Source organism: Cuculus canorus, chromosome 17, assembly GCF_017976375.1.
Source record: "Cuculus canorus isolate bCucCan1 chromosome 17, bCucCan1.pri, whole genome shotgun sequence".
Lineage (NCBI taxonomy): Eukaryota > Metazoa > Chordata > Aves > Cuculiformes > Cuculidae > Cuculus > Cuculus canorus.
Window position 1 is genome coordinate 10,929,753 of NC_071417.1, and position 22,701 is coordinate 10,952,453.

At 51.7% G+C, this 22,701-nt stretch overlaps 2 protein-coding genes across 4 annotated transcripts in view; one reads left to right on the forward strand and one right to left on the reverse strand.

Moving 5' to 3' along the window:
* Nucleotides 1-8,650: 8,650 nt before the first annotated feature.
* OGFOD2 (2-oxoglutarate and iron dependent oxygenase domain containing 2) lies at nucleotides 8,651-17,323 on the forward strand. Its single transcript, XM_054081995.1, has 7 exons — nucleotides 8,651-8,982; nucleotides 9,060-9,116; nucleotides 12,012-12,122; nucleotides 13,123-13,222; nucleotides 14,343-14,467; nucleotides 14,997-15,254; nucleotides 15,826-17,323. The coding sequence occupies exons 1-7, from the start codon at nucleotides 8,767-8,769 to the stop codon at nucleotides 16,099-16,101; spliced, it is 1,143 nt and encodes a 380-aa protein (XP_053937970.1). The 5' UTR covers nucleotides 8,651-8,766; the 3' UTR covers nucleotides 16,102-17,323.
* A 958-nt stretch (nucleotides 17,324-18,281) lies between these two features.
* Nucleotides 18,282-22,701, reverse strand: part of MORC2 (MORC family CW-type zinc finger 2) — a 34,566-nt gene continuing 30,146 nt past the window's right edge. Inside the window, exons 25-27 of one of the 3 annotated variants that reach the window (XR_008452687.1) lie at nucleotides 21,695-21,883; nucleotides 20,255-20,856; nucleotides 18,282-19,878 (exon numbers count right to left, since the gene is read on the reverse strand). Coding sequence is in view for 2 of the 3 variants with exons in the window: in XM_054081993.1 (XP_053937968.1) it covers nucleotides 20,788-20,856; nucleotides 21,695-21,883 (258 nt within the window). In the remaining variant the exon portion in view is untranslated. Of the gene's footprint in view, nucleotides 20,857-21,694; nucleotides 21,884-22,701 lie in introns of all 3 variants that reach the window. The other 2 variants (XM_054081993.1, XM_054081994.1) reach the window with 2 other exon arrangements.

Genomic DNA, 22,701 nt, shown 5'->3' on the forward strand with positions numbered 1-22,701 from the left:
CCAGACACTGGGCACCAACAGGGCAACTGGGCACAGCAGCACTGGGCACCCGCAGATACCTGGCACCCATGGGGCAACAGGCATGGCAGTGTGAAGAGTGTAGATGTAATTCGTGACAGAAAACGCAGTGTAACGCCTGTTGGTGCACAACCTGCAAAATAGCGTTACAGACAATAGGGAAAAAGGCCTGCGGGGATGATTTGGAGTCTGAGTAAAGGTCAGACCTTCTAAGGAGGCATGAAACAATAGCAGGACATTTTGCGGATTAACTTGATAAACAATCATGAAAAATATGTTGTGCAAGAAACCGAGCTCAAAGTACAGAAGTGAAGACAAGGAAGAAGAAAAGAAAATCACCTTAAAAGGCTTAAACCTACTCTTGAGAAAACACCACATCGACAATATTGACCTGCAGAAGAATATAAAAGGAAATAAGAGCTTAGACTTAAGTGTGCATCGTTGGTGGAGCGCTGTTTGCTTTTATGCTTTCCCATATGAACACAATTAAGGAATCTTTTGCAGAAATTATGGTTGATTGAGTATCTATAACAGCAGCACTGGGCACCCATGGGCACCAGGCAGGGCAGCACCAGATCCTGGGCACCCACGGGGCAATCGGGGACAGCAACACCGGGCACTGGTGGGTACCAGGCATAGTGGCACCGGGCACCTGCAGGGCAACCAGGCAGCCGTGGGCACTGGGCACCAGGTATCCGCGGATACCGGGCAGGGCAGCACCAGATACTGGGCACCCACAGGGCAACCGGGCACCCACAGGGCAGCCAGGTACAGCAGCACTGAGCACCTGAACCCCGGCTACCACCCTGCCCCAACACAGCCCCGGAGCTTTCCCAACTTAGAGAGGTTTTTTTTTTTGCATAAATATATCTTCATTTATTTTTTTAAATGTTATTTTATTGGTTTCATACCAATAAAACACAACACACAGGTTGACTTTAAAAATAATCAGGACAAGTGCTCAGCATTGTTTTTTAAATTAACCCCTGAACAGGGTTTTACATCAACTCCTAACACAGGGCAGGATTCAGCTTCAAGAAATCCAGCTATTCTGGCATCTCTGCATCCAGCTGCGTTATCGAGATGACAGAGGGGCCAGTTGGTTGCACTACGGCAAAGATTCCTTATATTTTTGGAGTAATGGACTTAAAAACACCCGTACAACCCTTGCCAGCATAGGAACAGACTGCAGGGTTCCTGTGCTTCACTCCATTTCTGGAGAGAACAGAATGGCGATGTTACAAAGGAAAGATTCATTTTTCTCTGCTTGCCTAATGAAGAATAAAAATATCGCATTCCATTGTTGATTTTACTTCTGCTAATTAGTGCTAAAAACTTAAAAAAAAGCTCACTTCAAGCCATTCCCATGTCCACTGGGAACGCGGTCAGATCTGGCCTGACTCTTCCCAGTTCAGGCTAATGGTGGGGACTGTAGGAAACAAACCACGACACAGCTAATCTGGGTCTAATTCCCGGTTCTCTTCTCGCCTGCCCCCAGACCACTCCTTGGGCTTTGATGCAATGACTCCTGAAAGGGCAGCTTCCACGCATAGTTGAGGTGGAAGTGGTTTTAGCCAGACTGAATCCCTGCCAAAGCGTAAATGAGGAAGGTACCACCTCCCTCACTTGGAGGGATGGATCAGGGGCAAATTGGGACCAGAAAAGGGCTGCATAGACACCCTTATCTGAACTTTCTCCTTCCTTTCTCCCCAGGACAGAGCAGGCACGTCTGCAGCTGGGACCTCCATGCAGCCAGGCCATAAACCTCGGGGACAGTTGATGCTACAGTCACCGGCCCCGCCAGACCCCGAGAAGCCCCCCAAAGGCTAACTGGTTTTCTTCATGCTGGACATACTCTGCTCAGGTGGCAGGACCGTCTCGATCTGAAACGACACAAACTGGCCCTTCTTCAGCTTCTTCAGGGAGGCGGCGGCATTGCTCCCAAACATGTTGTCTTCCACTTTGAAAGCAAGAGAAGGCAGGCCCCGACTTTTCCTTTTCACACTCTTCCTCTCCCGCTTGTAGGCTGTGGTCATGTTGGCAATCACCTGTAAAGCACATTGCTTGGGCTGGGCCTCGAGATGCCACTAAAAATCCTCTCACATTGGTCTCACCTGAGCCCACGGAGTGAGAGATGGCGTTGCAGAGCTCAGGTCGGCAAGCCAAGGTCACAGCCAGTTACACCCAGGAGCAAAAGTAGGACTAAGCAAGGTCCTTCCAGCCTTGTCCTCACCAACCCCATGCTACCAGGAGACTTTACATTAAGAAATTGTGATTTCGTGGCCGTAGCTGTTAATTCTCCATCAGTAGAGGGCAGAAGGGGATCTAGGCTGGAGTAACGAGCCAAGGGAAGCTTTTATGACCTCCCAATCCTGGCCTGTCAGCAGGCAAGAGTCGGCACCCTAGACACCAGGAACGCCCTTATGGACAGGACAGGATGTTTTGGCATGAGCTACACAGAGCTCTCGCTGCCCCATGCCACAATGTGCATCTCCGTTTCACAGAAGGGGAGCCAAGGCAGCGACCCTGAGCTGCCAAAGGGATCCGTTGGGAATAGTTCCCACATGTTCAGCTCCCAGGCCTCCTCCTTCCTGTCTGGTTTTACTACTGCTATTCCCCAGCAAGGAGAATCCCAGTCCAAGTGGCATCAGACAGGACTACGTAGACTCTGAGTCTAAGAAATGACGGAGCAAACAAAGCATTTGAGCCTTGCCTATTATTTTTTGGCACACGGATCGTCAAGCACTTTACAGGGGACACTGACGTGATTTTAAAGTTCAATCAAGAACCAGATAAATAAAATGAGTTCCCCAAGGTCACCCAGGATGTTAGAGACAAGGAACTGAATGCTGGCCTTGCGCCCCAAACCCAGCTGCCCACTGAGCCACTCATTAATCTTCATGATAGCCCCGACCTCCCTAATTTAACTTCCTCCCATTTTGAGACAGGGTTACTTTCAACATTCTTAATTATACAGCGTGTCCCTAAAGGCTTTTTGCCCCTGCCTAAGGATGGACTCTTCTGGCTGATTTGAGATGCAGATTACAAGGCAGAGTGCTGGGCAGGTTAGGACACAACTCTCATTAGCCTGGACAGGGTAAGCCAGGCCCTCGGATTTCATCACCCAGCTCCGAGCAGCACCACCACCAGCTTCCCCATGGCATAAAATAGCTCAGAGGGTCAGGCTCTGCTTCTGCTGCCTTTGTCACGCATCGAGGTGCCATTGCCACCTCTCCTTTCAGGCCTGTGGAGTGCTTAACTGCCTTCTGCCTCACTCTTTCCCTGCTGAACGGGCGGCCTCCCTGCTGCGCTCGAGCCCATCGGCTGCCGGCTACGCTCAGTGACAGGAGAGAGCCCACAGGCAAAGTACTCCTGTGAGATGGCATTTCTGGACAGATTGGGCCAGGGAATCCCTCCGAGCGCCTGAGTGGGTGCCTGCTGTGGTGTGACCCTTGTATGGGCAAACCCCTTCGGTGCAGCTCTTGCACAGCCTGGTGCAAGGGACTCTGCGGGGAGTTTAGCTGCAAAATGATTTCAAGGCACTATAAGACTTACAATTTCTTTCACCGCATTCTGCTGCTCCTGAACTGCAGCTGTGAATGACGGAAGGCTGTCTGCCTTACCAGAGATAGCTCCCTGCTCTTTAGAGTCCTTGACAAAATCCACCTGCAAGGTACAGATAACTGAGTGTTACTCTAACTATGCCAGTGGCAAACCTCTTACAAGGCTCTCCTTGGTCGAGAAGTTACCTCCGACGACAGGCACACATATCTGTTGAACATGAGGAAGAAGGGAGTGTACTTCGTAACAGAGTTAACTGAGGTGCGGAAGTCAAAGAGCACAGGGTCAAGGTTAGCGTCCCATTCGCTGGGCTTCTCGTTCACCACACTGCAGATGGAGGATCTGAGCAGCTCGGCGCTGCGGTCATCCAGGCCCGCACAGTCTGCAGGGTCTGTGGGGGTGAGGATCTGAGAGATGTTCCAGCCCTCGCATAAATGCCGACTGACCTGTAAAGGCAGGGAGAAGAAGAAGGTGGGTTTGCACCACAGCAGCCAGCAGCCTCCACAGCACAGGACCGCACTGCCCTCATGCCTGGAGGTGCTGCTCAGCAGAAAAAGCTCCCCAGAGTGGTTAGAACCTGAGAAAATGTTTTGCAACGACTGTTTCTGTGCTTAAGGCTTTCCACAGCACTGGGAATCTGGGTTAATTCCAGCAGAGGGCAGGAATCTCATGGACTAGATCTCACAGGATTTTCCCTTCTGAGCAGCGAGGCTGCAGTGTGGCTGGAGGACTCGCACCAGAGAAATCACAATCTTAAATCTCTGACAGGGTGAAAGCACTGACAAATCATCTACTGTTCACAACAGGGCTGGGGCAGGGAAAAGGCAGCTTCGGCTCCTTGTTTCCCCCTGCAAGGCACACTGCAACACTGTCTTCAGGACCTGCTGCCCAAAAAGAAGCGCTTGAAGGTCATATTGCTTCTCCCTGACCCACCCAGCCCCTGACCTACCTCCTCACAGAAGTCCCAGCTCTGGCTGGCGTAAATGTTCTTGGATGCTCCAAACCTGAACAAGAAGAGGGCACACAACTGGTTTTACTCCATCAGTGACAGGGCAGAGCCAGAGGGGTTCAGTCTTCACGGGCGATAACGGGATATGAAAGGGACCAAGACCCTCAGGTGGAGCTGGTGCTAAAGGATGTGCACCGTGAGTATGAAACAAGTGCTTTCTAGGAGGCATCAGAGAAAAGTTTTAAAACGTCTGCAGAGAACTAGGACACCATTCCTCTTGACCTTGGGGTTATGCAGAGAACCACTTCTGCTACTTTCTCCTCTCCCCTGATAACAAAGAGATAACAGGATCTTCCCAAGTACTTTGTCAAAAGCAACTAAGAGGCACTGCATGGCATATCCGTTAGAAGTGAGAGCCCCAGCTCTCATGAACCATCTCAGGGACGCAGTATTTTTGCAAGACACACCCCAGCGCACCCCCATCTCACCGTAGAGGTGCAATGCAATCAACAACAGAAGAGCTTACCTGTAAAAAATCGTAGCTAGGGCTTTCGCCACTGATACAGGATCTTTCTTTTGCAGAGGGGCAGCCTCAACCCACTTAGTGAAGTAGTCAGTCACGAGGAGGACGTGTGTATTGCTCTGGCTCGTCTCAGGAAAAGGTCCTACATAAAGAGGCATCAAGAAAAATCAATGTGCCCCTGTAATAGCACCCAAATGAGGAAAGTTAAAAACCCAACCCAGCAAAACAAGCACTTAGAAAATGACCACGACTCTCATCTGCAATGTCATCTGGCCAGTACGTTTCTGTGACCTTTGTCAGCAAAAATACAACCATCACAGATTCAATTCTGGGAAGAAACACACACCCACAACTCCCTCTGTGTGCGGGGAGGAAGCCAAGTCAGTCACGCGGATCAGGTTGCACCTTGGTTAGGCTGCTGTGACAGCCTTGAAAAGCCTGTCTACCAGCTGCAAGCACTCACCATGAATGTCTAATCCTAGGACTTCCCAGGGTGATTCCACTTTGACAGGCCTTGCTTTCCGCGAGATGTTCTTGTGGTGCTCTGAGTTCTGGCACGTTTCACACATTTTAATCTGGAAAGGGAAAAAACACATCAAAGGATTTGAAAATACACTGTCAAATTCTGTCAAATTGAGACTGGACAGGTTATGAAGGGATGAGATGGACAGCTTTCTCTGACACAATAACCAATTTTCTCAACGTGGCCTATGGCTAAGACATTTCTCACCCTGCTTTTAGAGAAATATTTATTGTATTTTAAACTTCTGCTGTTGGCTAGAAAAATCATCAGCCTTAGGATGCTGGAGGAGCACGGGCTGTTTGGACCATGCAATGCAACCACGCTTCTTCAAACCACACTGTTGCAGAGCCCTGCTGCAGGGAACTTTCAGCAATAAAACAGGTGAGGCAAAGCACCCAAGAAGAGCTGGCAGGAACACCAAGCTCCTCCTGTTATAATAGTTTAGGGAACTGGGCAGCTCTGGCAGGAATCCAGCCTGCTCAAAGCTAGACTCAACAACACTCCTTTGAAACAATCCTACATTCCCATGCTGGCCAAAACTGCCCTGCACGAGAAGTCCTACCTGTGCAGGTTTTCTGACGCTCAGGGGAAAGACTTCCAATCTATCCAGCTGCTTCAGGATGTTCCAACAGTTTCACCTGCCGAGTTCCTTAGTGCATGGTGTCAAAGCAACAGGCACTAGAAACGCCATCATCCCTGCATCAGGGCTCTTCTAGCTGCTCACTTGGGATTGCTGCCTGAACGTCCTGGGAAGTACTGCTGCCATTGACATGGTCAATGCTCTCAACTTACCCAGTCCACAACATCCTTCACAATCCCTAGCCAGTAGTACCGGCTTTGAATGCGGTGCACTGTCTTTTTCTGGCCCAGATGGTTCCCGATTTCGGTGAAATGGCTTTCCAGAAAGACCTGCCGCCTCCGTTCAGGATCCACAATCACTTCACGCTTTTCCTCCTTCTTGGGTCCCACATAGTAGAGGCAGCCACCTGCAGGCATGAGAACTTTATCTTAACCAATGCACTCGTACAGCCGTTTCACAGACTCAGTCCCAGCTAAAAGGTCATTTTCTACAGTGGGAAAAACAGGTGAGACACAACAAAGTGGGACTGTTGCCTTGGAAGCTTCTGTAAAACCTCTGGAGAAGCTGCTGAACTGGAATCACCCTCAGATAAGTCCAGGGACCTCTTTTCTGCAATAAGACTGAGCAAAATCCTCTGCTATGACGCAGGCCAGCTGGAGCCCACCCTGTGGCGCACCGATGCTACCCCAGCTTGTCATGATGCCCACCCTGTAACCCAGAAGTGCCACAGAGAGAGGCAGCAGCTACCAGCAATGCTGGACCCCACGGCTCCTGCTCTGTGAGGGCCAAGAAGGCATGTATCCTAGAACAGAATGAGAGAATGGTTTGGGTTGGAAAGGACCATGAAGGTCATCCAGTCCACCCACCCTGCAGGGAGCAGGGATATCTTCCACATGATCAGGTTGCTCAGAGCCCCATCTGACCTGACCTTGAACGTTTTCAGGGATGGGGCATCTACCACCTCTCTGGGCAACCTGTGCCAGTGTGTCACCATCTTCAGTGTAAAAAATTTCTTCCTAATATCTAGTCTAAACATCCCCTCTTTTAGTTTAAAGCCATTATTACCCTTTGTCTGATTGCTACAGGCCCTGCTAAAAAGATTTTCCCCCATCTTTCCTACAGGTCCCCTTTAAGTATTGAAAGGCTGCACAAGAAGTTCTCCTTGGAGTCTTCTCCAGGCTGAACAACCCCAATGTTCTCAGCCTCTCTTCACAGGGGAGGCACTTCAGGCCTTTGATCATGTTGGTGCCCTCCTCTGGACTCTCTCCAACAGCTCCATGTCCTTCCTGTGCTGAGGACTCCAGAACTGGACGCAGGGCTCCAGGTTGGGTCTCACCAGAGCGGAGCAGAGGGGCAGAATCCCCTTCCTGGCGCTGCTGCTCCCACTGCTCAGCCCAGGACACAGTATCCCCCTCTCCCCGGCTGCGGGTGGCTCTGTCCTCACCTCTGGGGTGCAGAGATGCCATCGCCTCCTCCCAGCGGGTCCCTGTCCCCCCTCCCTCCCCCACCCCCAAGCCCTCCTTCGTGCTGTCCCGCGGTGCCACCCGCGTCCCCACCGTCCACGACGAACTTCTGGGCGTAGCGCTTGAGGTTCTTCCTCTTGATGGAGCAGAAGCTGGGAGGGAAGCAGCCCTCGGCCAGCAGCCGGTAAATGTCCTCGAATTTGCTGTTGGGGCCACACGGTTCGGCTGCCACCACCTCCTCCTCGGCCACCTGCAGCGCCGAGTCCATGGCCGCGAAGGGACCGGGGTCGGAGCAGGGGAAGGGGCAGAGACCGGGGCAGGGGAAGGGGTTGGAGCAGGGGCTGGAACCGGGGCTGAGCCGGTCGTCCCGGCGCTGGGGCAGAGATCGAGGCAGGAACCGGGGCTGGAGCGGTGACCCCCGGGCCGGGGCCGGGGCCGGGGGACAGGCCAGGGAAGGGGCCGGGCCAGTCGCCCCGGAGGCGGGACTGAGACGGGGTGGAGAAAGGGACCTTAATACACCGGGCAGGTCCGGTTGCCTCGAGGCTGAGGCCGGGACAGGGGTCGAAGGGGTCAAAGCAGGGGCTGGAACCGGGGCCGGAACCGGGGCCGGTGCGATCACCCTGGGGCCGGGACCGGGGCTGGCCCGGTCACCCCGGGGCTGGGGCAAGGAAAGGGGTCGGAGCAGGGGCCGGACCGGTCTCCCCGGAGCTGCGACAGGGGTCGAGGCAGGGACCGGGGCTGGACCGGTCACCCCGAGGCTGGAACCGGGGGCGGTTCAGTTTCCCCGGGGCTGGGGTCCAGGCAGTGGCCGGGGCCGGCCCAGTCTCCCGGGGCCGGGAAGGGGCTCAGGCAGTGGCCGGGGCCGGGAAAGGGCCGGTGCGGTCGCCCCGGGGCTCGGCCGGCGCCCCGCGGCGCGGTCGCTCCCAGGCACCGTCTGCAAACTCTGCTCGGCGAACGCCGCCGCCCCGCTCCCGCTGTCAGGCACGGGGTGGAAGCGCGGCCTCGGAGCGGCGCTGCTGCGGGCTCCGACTGCGGTGACACCACCCGAAGTCCAGGGGAAAAAAAAAAAGTATAAAAAAAAGTATAAAACAAGAAAAATCGACCCGGTTTCGTCTCCCCTCCGTTTTTCCCCGCGATGGAAGTTTTCCGATGCTCCCTCACCCGCCCGGAAGCGTCGCGGCGGAGCCCTTTGGTGGCTTCACCCGCGCGCGGTGCCGCCCCCCTCCCCCGCCGGCGGGAAACATGGCCGCGCGCCGCTCGTTCCTGTCCTGCGCCTGCTTCTTCACCGACAACATCTTCGTGGGGCGCTACGGGCTGCACGTTCGGTACCGGGACGAGGAGCAGCTCCGCCGCGACCACGGGCGGGTAACGGCGGGGTCGTGTCCCCCCCTCTCCTCCGGCCGGGGCCGGGCTGGGGGGTGACGGCGCCGCGTGCGTTGCAGGCGCTGCAGGAGCGAGGATGCAGGAGCGAGGAGGCGTTCGCGGCCGCCGTGCGGGAGGTGAGAGCGGCCACGGGGAGGGGGTTCGGCTGGGGAGGGGCTGGGGGGTGTCCCGTGTCTCTGCCCCTGCAGGGGGACCGCCGCACCCGCGGGTGGGACAGGGGGACCCCAGAGCCCGGCGCCCCCTTAGGGACCCCCGTCACCTACAGGCGACCCGGGGGGAATCCCGTGTCCGTGCTCTCTCGGGAACACCCCCTCATGCATGGGTGGCCCGAGGAGACCCTGTGTCCCAGCCCCTGCAGGGGACCCCCTCCTGCACGGGTGAGACGGGGGGGACCCCCACACCCTGGCTCCATACAGGGACCCCCCTTCATCCACAGGTGGCCTGGGGGGACACCACACCTTGTCTCACCTCAAGGGACCCACCTCGTGCACGGGTGGCCCGGGGGGACCCCACACCCTGGCTCCACGCAGGGCCGCCCTCATGAATGTGGGTGGCCTCTGCGCCCTGGGTCCCCTCAGGACCCCCCCCTTCACACATAGGCATGCTGGGGGTGCCCCAGCCCCTGCAGGGGACCCCCCACACCCACAGGAGGAACAGGGGACCTCCCTCATGCACAGGTGGCCCCTGCGCCCTGGCTCTCCTTGGGGAACCCCCCACACACACAGGCAGCCTGGGGGGGGGACTCCCTGCACCCATGGATGGCCTGAGGGGACCCCACACCATGGCCCCCCCTCAGGGATTCTCCTTCCTCATGCATGGGTGGCCCAGGGGAGGACCCTGCGCCCTGGCTCCCCTTGGGACCCCTTAACCCTCAAGCACAGTTGGCCTGGGGTATCCCACACCCTGGCTCTCCTCAAGGACACCCCTCCACACACACACGGGTGGCCTGGGGGGACTCCCCTCAGGGACACCCCTCACCCATGGCATTTCCACGTACGTGGGTAGCCTGGGGGGATACCGAGCCCCAGCTCTCCTCAGGGAGACCCCCTCACAGCTGGCCCGGGGGGGGCTCTGCACCCCAGCCGCTGCAGGGACCCCCCCACTTGTAGCATCTCCACGCACAGAAGCACTCGCTGAAGCCACCAGCCCTGCCCCAGACAGCCGGGGGACACTGCTCCTCTGTGCCTTGTCGAGGTCAAACCCGGTGCCGGGTTGAGACCAACAGGAAAATTCCACGCTGGCGCCTTGACCCGGGGCGAGATGCAGTCGGTGATGCACGTGGACTAGGAACACCCTGCAAGTAAATACTGGAAAAAAACTGGAACACATTATGAAAACGGCCTTCTGTGCCGCTCCCTGCACCCATGGTTTTAGGTTTTATTCACCTGGCTCCCAACACCCTGCTTGTTTGTCTTTCCTCATCCCTTCTTTTGTTAATTAAAGGGTGCCTTGGGCTGGGATCACCCGGGATGCCAGAGTTCACGTGAAGTCTACCGAAGAAGGCAGCGCTACCCAGTGTGTATCACAGGAACTCTCTCCAGGACACTTTCTTAGGGAGGGATCCATCTGTCTTTCCTTCCAGGCCAGGGATCCGTCGCACAACCAGCCCCAGTTTCACCGCGACACTAAGAAGACAGACAGGTTCTTTTAGGGATCCTTGGCAGAATGAAGTCAACACTAAGCCATAGTTACAATTAAGGCTTTATTTTCTTAGCAGGACATTTTGATTAGTATAGCACAGAATTTATGATTAGCGTGGCACAGGATTTATACAAGCGGAATCAATATAGCACGATAAGCAGCATAAAACAGAATTTATAATCCAAGTTAATTTAGGATTTCTGGATCCTAAATTAACTTTAGGATTTCTAATCACTTAGAACCCAACTTAACTTAAAATTTCTAATCACCTGGAGCATCTGCAGATTGGGTCAGATCTTAATACACAGTTTGCTGTATCAATACAGCAATCATAACCTACGCTTGGAAATCGTATAAAAGAATACGAATCACTCAGTCCTCAGAGGAGGGAGGCGGCGGTGCAGGTGTCCCTGGCCATAGTGGGGTCTGTGTCCAGCAGCAGTTCCAGTCCAGGCTGCCCACTTAGGAATTATAACGGTTTGATTTTCCAGACAGTGCTCTGGGTGCTGTTACACTTCCCTGTTCTGTGACGGGGCCATCATCACCGCGGAATGGCCACGTGCCTGGGACCTTCAAGTCTGGCAGGGAAGGGAGGAATCAGCCTGGTGCCCAGGAATCTTGAGGCTGGTAGGGAGGGGAAGAAGGAATCTAGTTCATCTGCTTAGTTCACAGGACCTCCAGGGCCTGAGAATGAGGGAAAAGGAACTAACGCAGGACCCGCTCAGTCACAGAGAATAGCTGCTTGCCTTATAAAATGGTGTTAGTTATGCTAACCACATTACCAGGGGTCGGGAGCAGCGGGTACCGGTCACCCCCCCTTTCCTTTGATAGCTAGGGAATGTTATAAACTAATCTCGTGGGAGTGTTATTAAAGAGGAAGAGCTGCCTGAATGAGCTGCTACTACAGCTCTTTAATCTGAATTGGCAGAAGAGACTGTCCCCATAACACTTAGTGGTAATCCGTTCGTGTCAAGTCTTGTCTCCCTCCCAGCAAATGTCTTTATTTTAGACAATGCTTATATTGTCAGAACACAAGCCAGACTCTTAAAGCGTAGGCCAGCGATTCTTGAGGTGTCAGAATGCCTGAAAGGGCTGGAACTTCACAGCTCCACTTGACGTATCTGCGGAAAGACTTCATATATTTTTTTTAAGCCATCTGTAATCAGAACGTATCTCAAATCCCTCTTAGACATTTGGCTTTTCAGATAGGTCTTGGACCTGACTATAGAAAAGCAAAGCTGCATACTCTTGTCTCCCAGAGATGTCCAGAACAAAAACAATTGGTTTAAAACAATAAGCAAATTCCTGGAACTGTTTTAGTTATATCTTTTGATGATTTTCTAACAATATGATCTATTGTTTACTTGTAGATTGAGGCAGAAGTGGAGAGAAGAAAACAATTAATTCATCAGTCAGTGGAACGCAAAGCCATCATCTTAAAGAGCTACAAACGAAAACACCCAGAAGTGTACCTTCTGCAGGTAGACAGTTTGTTTGGAATCTATTTTGTACTCGAGGGATTGCCTGACAGTTTATTTTTGCAGTAGGAAGACCCCTTCTTGGGACTGATCACAGTGCTAGAGCTGGACTGAATTAAAACCAAAGCATAGCATATTAAAACTGAATTAAAAACTTTCACAGCATAGCATATTCTCCAAGCAAGATTCCGCCTGGCTTAGAGCCGGGTAAGGGTCACTCTGGATTGAAGCATCACCAGCACCTGGTACTGGACACAGAATACCATCAGTAATTGAGACCTAAAGTATCACTGCAGCAAACAGGGTCAGTGAGGTCTATCTAACGAACAGCCACAGAAATCGGCCTTGATGGGCTTAACACACAGACAAGTTACTATTTAAGCTGAAGGGGACAGTTTAATGCACTCCACCACAAACGCAGGGTAGTCCTTGTTGTGGGTTACTGTGCTTTGAATTTCTTCATGTTTGCCAGAGCCGAGGCTTTCCAGCTGGATAATAACCACAGATCAGCAGTAACGCACAAGTTCACACAGATTTACTGCTCTGTGAACCTTTAGTAACACGTTCTGCCATTGCCTGTTCTGCTGTTGTCTCTCATGAGCTGTCTGGGGAAGCGCTTACAGCAGAGCACAGTGGCTCTGTTGTGCTGAGACCATGACAAGATGCTAAATCTGCTAGAAGAGACTTTGCACTTACCTGTTAGGAGTCGATCATGGCAAGCCAGGCTCTTTCCTATCACACTAAGGATAAATCTAGCCAGTTATACTTGGAAACCTATGAACTAGAGCAAGCAGCAACTTACCTAAACCACCAAGAAAAATACCAGTAGCATTCTGCATTTCCTGCCACAGCAATAAGCTAAATGTGAGTCTCAACCTTGCTCTCTAGACCCTACATATTTTCCTGTGGCTGCCTGAAAGTCCATTTCCCTCTTGGGCTGTAAAAAACTGCACGGGCTAATTGTGTTTCTGTGTATTTTTTATCCTCCTTCCCTGGATGTTAGGAATCATTCCTGGCCCCAGAGTTTCTAGAAATCGTGAGATACTGCAGGTCTCCGGATGCTCATCTCCACGGCCTCCTGTGCTACATCGAATCCTTCTCAGGTAAAGCAAACAACACATCAGCCACAAAGATCTCCCTGTCTGACACTGCAAATTCAGTGCTGACAGCTGTTTTCAAGCCCCATCTTTAATAGCTCAGGTTTGATATGCAGCTGAGTCAAACAGGATGTTATTTTCTGCTTGACAAGAGTCTCTGGAGAGGCAGTATTGGGCAGCAGTTATGCTCTGGATGAGGTCCTGCTTTCTGCTTTTCCAGTCTCAGTCTGCTGATGTTTCATCAGAAGCTCTAGTTGCAGCAGGGCTGGGGTTTTGTTTGTACCACAACCTTGCTGGGGCGCCCGCTGAAGGAACACTGTTAGCCCGGGGAGTTTGGTTTTCTCTCCCGAAGTGCTTTACCGTTTCAGACAATCCCTGTTGGTTAGTCTGAGCTTCAGTCTAGTTTTCAGTCTTTTAAAGAGATCTGGGTTTTAAGCTTCCCAGGAGGCATCTGTGAAGCACTCTCTCTACCAGAAATGCTGACAACACGTAGAGGGGAAGCTGCAAAGTTACCTGCTTTTCTCAAGACACAAATGTTGCGTATCTGCAGGGCTCCTGGATTTGTCTGAGGGGTGATTTCCAGACACAGAGCCTTTTCGTGCTTTCTTTATCTTAGCTTCCTCGATACTGAGCTTTACACAGACCTTTAGGGCTTTACCTAAGGTAAAGGCAGCTCCGAAGGCAGCTCCGAAGGCCCAGTCTTCCCAGAAGACTGGCACTGGACAAGTGAATCCCACATCCAATCCCACATCCCCTAAATGACCTCGAGTCTCCTTCTTCCAGGAGGCTCCTTTCAGACTGTGATGAGCCGTTGATTCGTTGCCCTCCCTCTAGATTCAAAACATTTCCTTGGCACTTGCAGGAGGCCTTTAAATCGGTGCCAGATCACCCAACTGGATGGGGAAGCCTGGAAATGAGGGGCTAACATGAAAAAAAACCAACAAATGCATTCCAGAGCTGATCCCGGGGAATGGTTCCAGCCCTTTGAGCAGCCTGAGCACAAAGTGAAGCGTGTGGGTCGTGCTTTCTCACCGACAGCAGCACAGTAGAGCTGGACAGCATGAGAGCCAAGAACAGTCTCGCTTGTTTCTGTCCCCAGCAAACGGTGTCTCCCTTCTTTTGACAGATAAGAGGATCTATCGACTCCCAGTGTTCACAGAGGAGTTCTGCCAGGCCTTTGTGGATGAGCTGGAGAACTTTGAGCAGTCAGATATGCCTAAAGGCAGGCCCAACACTATGAATAACTATGGGGTAAGACTCACCGTCTCTTGTGCTTCTTTAGGGGGAGCATTCAGGAGCAGAGGCTACCCCCTCTACCCCTCAATACCCCCTCTACCCCTCAATACCCCCTCTACCCCTTGCTTCACACTCCTTTTCTTTCCAAAATGCCCATCATTTGAGCACAGAGCAGTTTGAGTACAGCCTCCTTGAAGTGCAATCGTTGAAGGAATGTGTAATCCACAGACAAAAGGGCAAGGAAAGAAGGGAACGGGGATGGGAGTTGGTATCTCAGTGCAAAAATCACCTTGTATTGAAGCAATACATGTTTAAATCAAGGAGTGAGTTTCTAAACACTCAATTTTTGATCTTACTCCATCTTTTCCTTGTCACTTTCCACCTTGATCCTCCTCCTTTCGCCTGTAGCTGGAGCCATTGCTCTCAAGCTCTTTTATCTGACCAAGCAGCAGGGTTGGAAGAGAACAAGGCAGCTCTTGCCACAGCTCTGATGAAGCAGCAGAGATAGTTGATCAGCTTTTCCAGTCTCCTCTCTTTGAGACAGGTTTTGCTAAATGAGCTTGGAATGGATGAAACTTTCATCACACCCCTGCGTGAAAAATACCTGCAGCCCATAACGGCACTGCTTTATCCTGACTTGGGAGGCACTTGTCTGGACAGCCATAGAGCATTTGTTGTCAAGTACTCACTACACGAAGATCTGGATTTGAGCTCTCACTATGACAATGCAGAAGTCACCTTAAACGTTTCTTTGGGAAAAGACTTCACAGAAGGCAACTTGTACTTTGGGGATTTTAACCAGGTACCGAGCATATTCCTAATCTTGACCCTGATTCTCTTCCCCACTCACACGCAGTTTTAAGGCATCAACTGTGTTCTAAGAAACAATTATTCAGTTCTGACAGTCAAACTTGCTTTGTCCCTTCTTTTTTTTCCAAATGTCTTGGTTATACGGGAGCCTTTTCTGCCACAAACATGTTACCAATATTAAAGCTAATTGCAGCCAATTCAGAGGGGACAGAAACTGGAGTGAAAGAAAACAGCCCATCTTTCTCCAACTGCTGAGAGAGAGAGAGAAGTAATTTCAGATGAGACAAACCTAAATCTGTAGCCCCTTGGCAACAGAAGGGTAAAAGCACCTAAATGCTGTTGAAATAATCTTTTTTATTGAAACTGTGTTTAAATTCCCTCTGGATCTGGCACTGAGAGTGTCTTACTTGGAAACAGTTGTACTAAACTGCTGGCAAGTCACTGCTTGGGCAGTGAGGCCTCTCCATGGATAGAAAGGTGACAAGTAAAAGTTTCAGCTATTTGAGCGTTGTTCTGCTAGAGACATTCTGGTGTGATGCTGTCTCTGTCTCCCTTTGTTCCAGGATCCTAGCCCTGTGCCAAAGTATGTAGAGATTGAACACGTGGGAGCTCAGGGGCTGTTACACCGAGGAGGGCAAATCCACGGTGCGCTTCCCATTGCCTCTGGGGAACGCTGGAACCTCATTATTTGGATGCGATCATCTGCCATCCGCAACCAGCTCTGCCCCATGTGCAACAAGAAACCTGAGCTGGTGGAAGCAGAGGGGTTCGGTGATGGGTTCACAGAAACCCTTGAAGATGATGTGCCTGAGACTGTGAACCTCTGTTCTTTGTGGTAGCAGACAGCAGGGCCCGATGACTCCAGACCAAGTTGCCTAAAGCTCCTTTCTGACCTTTCAGGCTGCACTGATGGATGGATGGATGGATGGATGGATGGATGCACAGGTCATATAAGAAGTAGCTCTTGCCTTGGAAAGTGATGCAAACCCAATCCTGCTGGGGGGAGGGAAGCCAACTGCTTTGGCAGTTGAATTCAGAGCTCGTACTCGGGCTCATCGGCACTCACGCTTGTGCTGGAGAGCTGAGGGACTGCTTGGAAGATGTAGAAAAACCTCAACACTTTGATTTACTGCAAAGCCTCTAAATATTTACAGGTGTACGGAGGAAACACCCAAAGCTGCTTGGCCATTGTGAAGACCACTGTGCCAACGGCAGCATCGTGGGTCCTGCTGTAAACTGAAAAGAATGGCACAATAAAGCTTTGCACTTACTACCTCTCTGCTGTTCGTGGGGGGTCCTGTCCTCTGCCAAGGGAAAGAGCTTTTGTGTTTCTGCTTAACAGTGGAGGAGCTGCTCAAAAGCGAGATACAGGTGATTCACAACAAGCTGCTGGGAATGGCTTGGAATCCTTGTCACTGGAGTCTTACCTTAACCCAGGCTCAGAAAAAACTCATCAGGAGCAATACAGGGAGAGCTGATCCTGCCAGGTGGATCTCTGGAGGCTTTTATGAGCAGAAAATTCCCTTTCAGAGATTCTGTGAACCTTATTAACCAAGCAGAAACTGGGTTCAGCGACAAAGCTCTGGGAGCCACCTGCAACATTGCAAAACTTGCCGGCGGAAGGCAAAGAGCGTGTATTTAACCTCCCTCCCTCCCTTTAGTTCTGTGAGCAGGTGAAAATCTGAAATATCCGTCTGAGCCTGGGGCTTCCGAGCGTGGCACCAGGGTCCCCCGACAAGCAATCGGAGGGATTCCGCGTGTTGCTGCCAGCTGGAATCACAGACCCTCCCACCCACAAAACCAATTAAAGCAGCCAAACGGGTCTTGACGTGGTGGCTGCATTGGCTCTGCGGGAGGGTAACTGCGTGTTTGGTTGCGCACACGCTGTGTAGGGGCTGCGGTTCGTGCGCGGAGCCGCAGTGGGTACAGCACCCGCCGGGCTTGGGGCTGCGATGCTGCCGGGAGCTTCTCCATCAGCAAAACCATCGCATTTGCACCCCTGGCAAGAGCCAACGGGCTGGGATCGTGGAAATCAGACCTCGGCTCCTCAGCAGAATAACGGTACCGCTTCCCCCCGCCCCTCGAGTCGGCCCAGAAACCGGGAACGAAGGGAGGGAACCGCCCCGGGGATGGGGGATGCGGGCGGCGCGGCCGGGGGCGCAGCGCGGTGCTGCCCGGCGGCGGGGAGGGCCGGCATCCTCCCTCCTTCCCTCCCTTCACCGTTCCTCTCTTCCTCCTCCCCTTCCTTTTCCTCCTACTCCTCCTTTCCTCTTCCTCCTCCTTTTCTCTCCTTCCTTCCTTCCTTCCTTCCTTCCTTCCTTCCTTCCTTCCTTCCTTCCTTCCTTCCTTCCTTCCTTCCTTCCTTCCTTCCTTCCTCCCTCCCTCCCTCCCTTCCTCCCTTCCTTCCTCCCTTCCTTCCTCCCTTCCTTCCTCCCTTCCTTTCTTCCCCCTTCCTTTCTTCCTCCTCCCCTTCCTCCCTTTTTCCTCCTCCCCTTCCCTTCTTTCTCCTCCTCCTCTTTCTCCTCCCTTTCTCCTCCTCCTCCCTTTCTTCTCCTCCTCCTCCCTTTCTTCTCCTCCTCCTCCCTTTCTCCTCCTCCTCCCTTTCTTCTCCTCCTCCTCCCTTTCTTCTCCTCCTCCCTTTCTTCTCCTCCTCCCTTTCTCCTCCTTCTCCTCCTCTTCTTTCTCCTCCTCCTCTTCCCTTTCTCTTCCTCCTCTTCTTTCTCCTCCTCCTCTTCCCTTTCTCTTCCTCCACTTCCTCCCTGTCTCCTCCTCTTCCCTTTATCTTCCTCCTCCTCTTTCTTCTCCTCTTCCCTTTCTCTTCCTCCTCTTCTTTCTCCTAATCTTCCTCCCCTTCTCCTCCTCCTCCTCCTCCTCCTCCTCTTTTTCCTCCCTTTCTCCTCCTCCCCCTCTTACCTGTGTAGCCTCTGAGGACACCGGGAGAGGAGGTGTCAGGGTGGGGTGGCTGTTCAAGAACCGGACACATTCCTTGTCTCAGGCTCTTAAAGGCCGGTGCACCGAGTACTGAGCTCAGCAGAGAGACACGAGGAGACTACCGAGGTGATGGGGACGTGCCACCAGCTGAGCTGCCGGTGGGTGCAGCTGGGGACCTGCTGTGCCCGGAGCCATTATCTCGCCTCCCTGGAACGACAAGTCTATGGAAGCCAAAACAACTCCGCTGAAGTGAAAATTACTCTATCAATGTCAAAATAACTCCACTGAAGTCAAAACAAGTCCATCAAAACTCAACACAAGTGCACTGAGGTCAAAAAGCATCCGCTGAAGTGAAAACAATTCCATTGAAGTAACAAAATATCCACCAAAGTCAAAGCAACTCCATTGAAATCAGAACAAGGCTATCGAATTCAAAACAACTCCACTGAGGTCAAAACAAATGCCTCGGAATCAAAATAAGTACACTTAAATCAAAACAAACTTACTGAAGTCAAAACAATTACACCGAATCCAAGACAAATCCAATGAAGTCAAAACTAGTCCCTTAAATTAAAAAATAACTCAACTCCAAACACTTCCACTGAAGTCCAAACAAGTTTACTGAATGCAAAATATCTCTGCTGAAGTAAAAACTAATCCAATGTATTCAACAAAACTCCGTTAAATTCAAAATAAGTCTTCTGACATCAAAAAAAAGTTCATTGAAGTCAAACCAACCCCATTGAAGTCAAACCAACATTGGACATTGTAGAGGGATCGCCTCAGGGAACGGTACCTGTGTGTGTCCAGACTGAGAAAGGAAAAGGGGTGGCAAGTAATTAGGAAGTGTAGGATCTGGGCACAACGTGCACGGTACAGAGTAAGGGGTTGGTGCTGACCTCAGGTCAGCTGGGACACAGTTGATTTTCTTCAGCTTCTCATCCTGAGCTGCCATAAGAAGGTGGGGCGTGCATGGGGTACACGGCCCGGACAGCCGGCCCAGGCTGGCCAAGGGGGATTCCATACCCTCTTGTCCTGCTCAGTGTCCAAACTGGAGGAGTTGGCTGAGATGCAGGGGATCGCTGCTTGGGAGCAACTGCACTGAGCACCACTCACTTCGTATATTCTTTTATTATTATTGTTATTATTATGACTTTTCTTCCTTTGCAGTTCTGATCTGTCTTTATCCCAACCCACAAGTTTCACCTTTTTCTTTCCAATTCTCCTCCCCATCCCACCAGGAGAAAGAGTAAGCAAGCAGCCATGAAGCGCTTTGTTGCCGTCTGGGGTTAAACCATGATGGTGTTATCAACATTATTGTCAAACTAAATCCAAACCAGCACCATAGCAGCTGTTAAGGAGAAAACGTACTCCAAGCCAGCCAAACCCACGACAGTTCATTTCACTTGATGTTCCTGCAGGTGCACACCTCTTGGTCGTGCTGTGTTTCTTCAAAGCACCGGGCTGGAGGGGGGTTCTATTTTCTGAGCACCAAGTTCATGGACATCTCATCATGGCAGACCTGAGAAGCTGACCAGCCAGAGAACTCCAAGTGAGCCACTTTGGCCTCAAGCAATCTGCTGGACTTGAGGACATGGGAAAAGCATCTTCCTTGCTGCTGACTCAGGGTGAGATGGGACTCAGGGCTCCAAAGACTCCAAATTCCAGCACTATAATGAAATTACCTGGAAGAGCAAGTAGATCAAAGCAATGCAAACCTGGAGAGTGACAATGGAATGGAGGGTCGCTTTATTTTCAGCTCGTCGAAGAGTTCTTGAGCCACTGCAGTTGCGTCTCAAAGAATCAGCAGCAAAAGTATGCAATAAGGTGACTGCTAGGAACGATTCCATGCTCCGGCGCTCTTCCTGATGATCCCAGCCCCCTGCGGCAGCCCAGGAGTCCACCCTCTCTTACAAGGATCCTCAGCCTGACTGTTAGCATGGTGACAACTCCACCTGCTTTCAGCGACCTCTGATTCAGGAACCTCACAGGCAAATGCCAACTTTCTGCCCTTTGCTGCCTCAGACCCACCAAGATTTCACCTCCTCCACTCATGCTTACCCAGGGACCATGTTTTGATCTCCTCTGTGCAGCTCCAATTCCTGACTTGTCTTTCTCTAGCCCAAGTTCGGCATCTTCAAAGTCTTAGTCGTGGCCTTCTCTTCCATAACCCAAAACTTTAAGTTGCTGCAAGGTTCTTATTGAGACTCTGTGCCAGGCAGGATGTTCTGCTCTGCCAGGTGCAGCATGTGAATATTCCCCAGTTGCCAAAAGGGTAGTCACACTTCTCCCTCACTGTCACCACCCAGCCGCCCCTCCCGCTGCGTCAGGCACAGCTCTTAGTTATTTTAAAAATAAATATTTGTAAAAAAAAAAGAAGTTCAGAGAACTACAATGTTAATCTTCCTGCCCACAGCACGAATGTCTTTTTCAGGTAAAGTCACAAGAAGAAGTTGTACACCAACACAATGCAAGTACTGGCTAAAAACCCTGTTTCCTCATCAGCCACCATCGTCCTTCTCTGCAGGAAATCTGCGCCTCCGCCTGCAACAGCCAGCTCCTCTGCGCTTCTCCAGGACCTGGGCTGGGGCTTCTCAGTCTCCTTTTGTGATCAAGTCCTCGATATACGCATCCAATTCATCATCTGTGTTGATATCGATGTCCTGGAACCAAAGGCACAAGAAATAGCAGTGAGAAGTGACTCTTGGAAGAATAGTGTGAGCACAGAGAAGACAGCAGCACAGCATCTGTCCTGGGCAGCCTTCAACATCTGTGAAAACACCACCAGCTTTGCTCGCCGGAGTCTGACAGACAGCGCGTGGACACCAGCCTGCGCTTGCTGCTCAAAAAGCGCACTCAGGCCACAGAGCTCCTGGGCTGATCAGGGCCACGTCAGTATTTTTGTTTTAGCTTTAACACATATTGTCTTAACAGGGAGCAACTGCTTCCATTTGCTTTCAGTAGCTTTTCCATTGGAAGGTCTTAAATTTATTTCAAGTAGTTTAAAGTTTTATTTTGTAGAGCTTTTATTTAAATCTATATTTGCTATTTAAATTTATTATTTAATAGTATAATTAAAAAAAAGACTTCGCTGTGTTTTTTTTTATATTATTATTTGTTTAAAGGCTTGCATTTCTATACGTGAGGTTCAGAATCTTGCACCACCTTTTTGCCCAAGAATGGGACAGAAATTCCCTGCAGAAGCCTGCCCAGGGGAATTCTGCAGCCTCATGTTAAAGAGCAGAAAGCAGAAAACTACAGACATGCCATGAAAAATCCATCTGTGAAAACTAACTCATCAGGACCTCCAAGGCCTGGACCCCAAAGGTGGGCAGCAACAGCAGCCACGCGCTCTGCTGCTTCTCATGGCCCAGGCTGCATCCAGCTGAGAAAGAGCTGGAGCCCAGGTAACTGCTGGATTAAACATCTTGGTGCCTGGAGGGCCTGGGGAATGCTGCGGCTTGCGGGGCAGCTCTGGTTTCACACCCTGTCCTCACCCACCTCCTGCACTTTCTGCAGAAGGGCCACAATGTTGGTCCTCAGCTTCTGCAGTTTCTCCTCTGTCTCCTTCAGCTTCCTCTCCATGTTGCAGAGGTTTTCCTCACAGGCTTTGGCCCGGGCGTCAGCACGCGTCTGATAGGAGTTGCACAGGTTCTGCAGACCGACCTCATACTGTTTGAAATAGTCTTTCTGTAGAAAACAAAACACAACAGATGACGCTTTTAGAAGCGGCACCGAGCATCAAGAAACCCCCAGCACTCATGGCTTGTAGAAGAGTCCAGCTCCCAGCACGCTGTGACCAAACCCCCAGCCTAACGCCGTGCCTCTGCACGCCCTGCCCGCAGCCGTTACCACGCTCACATTTACATTTCTGATTTGCCTACTGCAGGCGGCATGAAAATCACATGGGTTTTCCCATTCCTCAAAGACCAGAATTGCAACAAAAGGTGCCTGAGCTCAGATAAGGATGCAGTGTGTTCTGAGAAAAAGCACAGTTACGCTGTAGAGAGCTCTGGCAACCTCAGCGCCTGGAGCACACAGCTGATGGCTGCGAGGCAGGAACACACTCGCAGAAAATTCCAGGTGAGCCCATCATGTCCTGCGGAAGCAGCAAGGCGTAACTCAAGCCGCCTCCTGAATGAATGGAAAAAAAAGAGGAATAGACAAGAGAAACTGCCGGTGCATGCACTGAGACGGAGGGCGCTTTGAAGACTACCGCAGAAGCTTTAGACCTGTAGGTGGCTTTTGTCACACTCTGGAAAAGGCCTCTTTTGTGGCTGCAGAAGTCACAGAATCATAGAATAGTTTGGGTTGGAAGGCACCTTAAATATTATCCAACCCCCCTGCCATGAGCAGGTACACCTCCCACTGGATCAGGCTGCCCAAGGCCAATCCAACCTGGACTTGAATAACTTGAGGGATGGGGCAGCCACAACTTCCCTGGGCAACTTGTGCCACTGCCTCACCACTCTCATCATGAAGAAATTCTTCTTTATGTCTTAAGTCGG

Coding starts and splice junctions, on each gene's coding strand:
- OGFOD2 (XM_054081995.1), top strand. CDS start 8,767: ATGCTCCCTCACCCGCCCGGAAGCGTCGCGGCGGAGCCCTTTGGTGGC. Junction 9,117..12,011: donor TCGCGGCCGCCGTGCGGGAG/GTGAGAGCGGCC, acceptor GTTTACTTGTAG/ATTGAGGCAGAAGTGGAGAG. Junction 14,468..14,996: donor ACACTATGAATAACTATGGG/GTAAGACTCACC, acceptor TCTTTGAGACAG/GTTTTGCTAAATGAGCTTGG.